The sequence below is a fragment of the Calliphora vicina genome, chromosome 3, assembly GCF_958450345.1.
Source record: "Calliphora vicina chromosome 3, idCalVici1.1, whole genome shotgun sequence".
Classification (NCBI taxonomy): Eukaryota; Metazoa; Arthropoda; class Insecta; order Diptera; family Calliphoridae; genus Calliphora; species Calliphora vicina.
In genome coordinates, this window is record NC_088782.1 from 78,712,086 (window position 1) to 78,717,404 (window position 5,319).

Here is a 5,319-nt window from a genome sequence, read left to right on the forward strand (position 1 = left end):
TGAAATGTTTCTTTTGAACACCTTTTCGCCATATATATTATACAAATATTATTATATAGTTGTCCCTCTCTTCAAATCACAACCATTTCGACATTTATTTATTGTTTTTTTTTGGTGGCCCTGTTTGTTAAAACAGCTGATTCATATCTGTAATAATCTGTGATATTTATTTTCGATTTCTGAAAAATACAAATTTTGAGTTCTTTCACTTTTGAACTGGGTGTACGATATACAGACAAAAATTCCAGTAATATGAAGGCAGTGGTGTCAACATTTTTTGAAAGGGATTATTATTTACAAAAGAATAAAAAAATATAATATTTTCAAAAAAACATTGAACATTTAAAAGCAAATAAAATAAATATACTAATGTATGTAAAAAAATTTAGTTTAAATTAAATCATTAACAAACAATATATATATATATGTATTTATAAAAATGTTCACAATAATATGATATGTTAACGGTCTAAGGGCAATTTTTTGACTTCGTATTTAAATATGAATAGAATTTAAATGGCCAACTTTGGCCATTTAAGTTTCATAATCTAAGTCCCTTTTTACAATGCAGAAATTGAAAGGCAGACATTTTTCATTCTCTTTTGAACTAACCTAAACCCGTGTAATACACACTCTACCTCTTCAACCCCTCGCCAACAAACTTCGTCAATTTCAAATTAAAAGGGGACTAATATATGCCTTAAACATTTATTGATTCGCATTTTTCAATGTTTAACAATAAAAATGAAATGTAGCAAGGCTAAAATGTATTTAATAATATCGTTTTTGTTGCCAATATTTAGATTTAAATTTTTAAAATAGTATTATCGAACACTTTTATAAAAGTTTCTGCCAAAGAATAACAAGAAGGGAAGGCTCTCTCTTTTTCTACAACAACAACCTCTCTCTCTTCTCACATACAATTAGTATGTGAATTCAACACACTTGAGAGAGATTTATCTTCAAAATTTTTTATTGAAAATTGCGATAAAATTGCAATTCTAACACACACTTTCACAAACACACACAATTTTTTAATTTTTTTCAACACATTTAAACCATTAAATTAACCGAAACATGCATATTTTGCACAAACGAAAAATATTTTTTTTAATTTTTTTTGACATTAAATTTTTGGGTGTAGAAATTAAAACTGAAAAAAACACATTTGTAAAATTTCGTATTGAAAATTAATACAAAATTCAAATAAGATTAATTTTTGCAGAAATTATTGAATAAAAAGATGAAAAATCTATTTATAAAACCTTTCCAGATCAAATATAAAATAAATAATTTGAGAATTGTTCGAAATTTTAAATTTAATTGTATTAAAATTTTGTTATAATTTTTAATGTCGCTTTTTTACAACTATGTGTGTTTGAGGAGTGTGGTGAAAGTGGTTTTTTCACCAATACATATAAACAATATATTACTAATACATTCATATAGTTAGGTTTTTTTTGACAACCGACTTAGGTTTTTTTTGACAGCGTTTCACTTCTTGTTATTATTCTTTGGTTTCTGCAGATTATGTACGATATATCTAAAAACTAAGAAACATTTTGGATGAATTTTGTGTAGAAAGAAAATGTTTGCATATACTATTTTTGTATACACTAGAAAAAATACAAGTGTACCAAATTACAGACTATTATTTTATTTCTGTTTTTGTGTGCATATCGATTTTTTTATCGACTCTTTTTTTAGCTAATCGACTTTTTTGGGCTAACGTAATCGATTATTCGACATTTTTCCGACCAAAAAGTAGATTTATACCATGTTCTGACGAGCGGTGAATTACTTAATTCACGATCTGAATTACTATTGCGAAACAAATTATGAAATTAAAATTTTTCTTCGTTTTGTATTAGTATAGATAGAGATGGTATAAATAGACTCGATTTGTGTTTTTCGTGTCTTTTTTCAGATTTATCTTTATACTATTTTCTTTTCTTCTTGTTCCGTTTTATTCTTTTACAGATTGTGAAGTTTAATAAAGAAGATTAACCGATTAAACAATGAAAATCAACCCTGGCTGCAAAAAAATAAATGCAACCAAAATTCATCGTATAAACGTAACATGATTTTGGAAGCAACTTCAAAAACGAATTAATAAAAAACGACGTTGTTAAAATCATGGTGTAAACTGAGACTTATAGAACCCTAATATTTTGCAGTTTATTTCACTTCTAGTTCTTCCATAAGTTACCTAAAGTTGGTAAAATTTACGATACGAATTTTTTTTTTTAATTTTTTCTACTACGCTATTGCCGACATTAATCATGAGTAGTCACTAAAAAGGCAACGGGTAAATTCAATATAAGTAATCGTCATGCAAGTAACCGGTAATTATTCAAAGAATTGTTTGTGTTTAAAGAGCCTTGTTTTTGTAGAATAGTAAATAACATATTTAAAACAATGCCATTAACAGCAGAGATAGCTGCCCAACAAATACAGGTAAATTAAAGTGTAATATGTGTTGGCACAGAATTATGTAGAATAGAATTCACTCATTAGGAACGGCTTAAGGATATACAGCATTTGATACACGAAATTGACGATGAACGTCGACGCTCCGAAGCAAATATAAATAGTTTAAATAGGGCTCACCAAAGTAATTTACCCGCTCAGAAAATTAAAAGTTTGCACAAAACTTGTTTACAAGATGCTACTATCGAAGAAGACAGCATTCGAAAAGCCCTAGATAAAATTCAAGAAATCCGAAATATACGAAATGAACGTCGGATACAAGCTCGTAATGCTGGAAATAAAGAGGCTATAAGAAGGGGAGCTCTAATGAAAATGGTACAGATTTCAGCGCAGACATTGCCGTTATTTGTAAGCAAACCTGGAGAAAAGGTGCCACCTCTTTGTGGTGCTATACCTTCAGAAAGTCATTACATTGCTAAAGTTGGTGATAATGTAGCAGCATTAGTGAAAGGTGTTGAAGACGAAGAAAACTGGATATTAGCGGAGGTTGTTCAATTTTTAAGTCGACAGAATAAATACGATGTGGTGGATATTGATGAAGAGCAGAAGGATAGACATGTTTTAAGTAAGAGAAAAGTTATACCTTTACCCTTGATGAGAGCAAATCCAGAAACAGATGGCCATGCACTTTTCCCAAAAGATACAGTTGGTATGTGTGCATAATATAATTTATGACCAAGAGAAATTTAACATATTTTTTTCCTAAAAGTTATGGCACTATATCCACAAACTACATGTTTTTATAAGGCCATTATTCATAGACTTCCGCAGACTGCTACTGAAGACTATGAGGTTTTATTTGAAGATTCCTCTTATACGAATGGTTACGCCGAACCATTACCTGTGGCACAACGTTACGTTATTGCATACAAACCTACAAAAAAAATTGGAAGTACTGCTAGTGGAGGAAGTGGTAGCATTTCTTCGGCTTAATCTGTGGAAATTTATACATTTATTGAAATATAAACGAATAAAACAAAGTAAATCTTATCCTACATTTTTACTATTCTAAATCTGAATCCATACGAAAATATCTTTACATTAGTTTTCATCAAGATCTGATTCATCTTGTTCCATTCCATCCTCATCTTCGTCTCCTTGCCCGCTATCAACCTTGTCATCATTAAGATCATCTTCCACATGCAATTCAAACCCATCCGGTTTGGTCCAAGAACATTTGATTGTTAATTGGAATTTTGCCATTGGTTTTGCACACAGTTTAAGTATACGTGCTTGTTCGGGTGTCAATACTTTGCCTTCTTCGCAAACAGTATAGTCTGAAAATAATGTTACTACACCTTTTTTCAATAATGTAGGCATTCCTAAAGATCTTAAATGAGGTTCCATTGAGTGTGAAAATTCTGATAAAGGTCCCTCGGGTAAAACAACTGTCTCAGTAGCGATGAAACCGCTCCTGGCATACTCCACAGCCCAATAATTGTCTGCCCATTCTAAGACATCTTTTTTACTTTTTTCAGTAAACAATAAACCAACTTGTCCGGTGAGCCTCTTTGACAATTTATGCAAATCGACTTCTATTTCCTCTGCCTTGGTTCTGCCCAATGCTATCTGCATAATGCGATTTTTCCCGAATATAAATCTGGAGTTTTGTTTCCATTCTTGTCTCAAATCCTTTAGTAAGTTGTTACGCATATTTTGTACTTGAAATACAAATATATTTGGATATTTTTCAGTACACCTTCGGATGTCATCAATTATTTGTTGCTTCCATTCCAATCCTTTACGGTCAGTTTTAGTAAGGGAAACTATAATAAAACAAAAATAATAACAACTGGTTTATCCTTCATAGTTAATTCAATTCACCTTTCTTATCTCTTTTTGATTTAGGCATTTTTATTTTTTATATGTATTTAAATAATGAAACTTCCCAACACGTGTTAGCACCAAAACAACGAAAAATAAAACTACTATTGTTCATCAAGCCACATTCACCAAGGTTTTGACAGTTGTACATTCGATTTTTTTATACTGACACCCAGAAAACAATACCAAAACAAAATCTGTTTGTGGTTACCATCTTATTGATGTGCCTTGATTCAGTGTTGTTAACTTTTATTTCATTTCAAAATTATCAGGTATGGCAACAATTTCTTAATGTTATAGCATCGACATGACAAAATTTTTAGTGCTTCATATCTTTGTCTTGACAACAAACATTAACCCCCTGTCTATACTTGACAAATATTTATTATAACGAAGCAATAATACTAATAAATGGAGACTATACTGGATAATTTTTTATCATGACAACGATTTTGACGTTTATCATGATAAAAATTTATCAGGTATAGACAGGGGGTAATAATCGTTATGATAAATATTTGGCATTAAAGATCATCGAAACAGCTTGCATTTTAATAATTTGTTTGGTGTTGATAGCTCTCATAATTATAAGCACAAAAATGCTCTCTCTTAGTTTAAGAGTTATAGGCATTTAAAGATTATAGGCCATTGGCCCATAATCATAGTCAAACACTAAAGTCGGTTCTTTTTAGAGACAACTTTAAAATAAAAACCTGCTTTTAATTATTTTGCAACTATAGTCAAAATTAACCGACTTTAACTGGGTGCCACCGCAAATGTAGAAAATGTTTTCATACAATATACAACAAAATACAGACAAGTGGCAACGCTGAACAGCTGACATACAAAATTAAAAAAAAAAACAAAAAAAGTAACCGGGACAACTAAAGAAAAAAAGTTGTTTGTTGTAGAAAAATGAATATAATAATTACGATATTTTGGTACTAATTTTATTGATAACTGTTCAATAATTGCAAAATCTCTACCAATATCTTGTAACTTAAA

General features: G+C 30.1%; 2 protein-coding genes across 2 annotated transcripts; one reads left to right on the top strand and one right to left on the bottom strand.

Annotated features, from left to right (window-relative positions):
- Window positions 1-2,338: 2,338 nt before the first annotated feature.
- Sgf29 (SAGA-associated factor 29) lies at window positions 2,339-3,480 on the top strand. The gene is made up of 3 exons (XM_065504142.1): window positions 2,339-2,457; window positions 2,518-3,139; window positions 3,200-3,480. The coding sequence occupies exons 1-3, from the start codon at window positions 2,419-2,421 to the stop codon at window positions 3,421-3,423; spliced, it is 885 nt and encodes a 294-aa protein (XP_065360214.1). The 5' UTR covers window positions 2,339-2,418; the 3' UTR covers window positions 3,424-3,480.
- On the bottom strand, window positions 3,420-4,449 carry RpLP0-like (ribosomal protein LP0-like). The gene is made up of 2 exons (XM_065504143.1): window positions 4,315-4,449; window positions 3,420-4,256 (listed from the first exon to the last, which is right to left on the bottom strand). Exons 1-2 carry the CDS (start codon window positions 4,340-4,342, stop codon window positions 3,532-3,534), a joined length of 753 nt encoding a protein of 250 aa, XP_065360215.1. The 5' UTR covers window positions 4,343-4,449; the 3' UTR covers window positions 3,420-3,531.
- Window positions 4,450-5,319: the final 870 nt, after the last annotated feature.

What these genes read in the sequence shown, in the direction of transcription:
- Sgf29 (XM_065504142.1), top strand. Translation starts at nt 2,419, where the DNA reads ATGCCATTAACAGCAGAGATAGCTGCCCAACAAATACAG. An exon ending in TAGCTGCCCAACAAATACAG is followed by an intron (nt 2,458 to 2,517) that starts GTAAATTAAAGT and finishes TTCACTCATTAG; the next exon opens with GAACGGCTTAAGGATATACA. An exon ending in TTTCCCAAAAGATACAGTTG is followed by an intron (nt 3,140 to 3,199) that starts GTATGTGTGCAT and finishes TTTTCCTAAAAG; the next exon opens with TTATGGCACTATATCCACAA.
- RpLP0-like (XM_065504143.1), bottom strand. Translation starts at nt 4,342, where the DNA reads ATGCCTAAATCAAAAAGAGATAAGAAAG. An exon ending in ATCAAAAAGAGATAAGAAAG is followed by an intron (nt 4,257 to 4,314) that starts GTGAATTGAATT and finishes GTTTTATTATAG; the next exon opens with TTTCCCTTACTAAAACTGAC.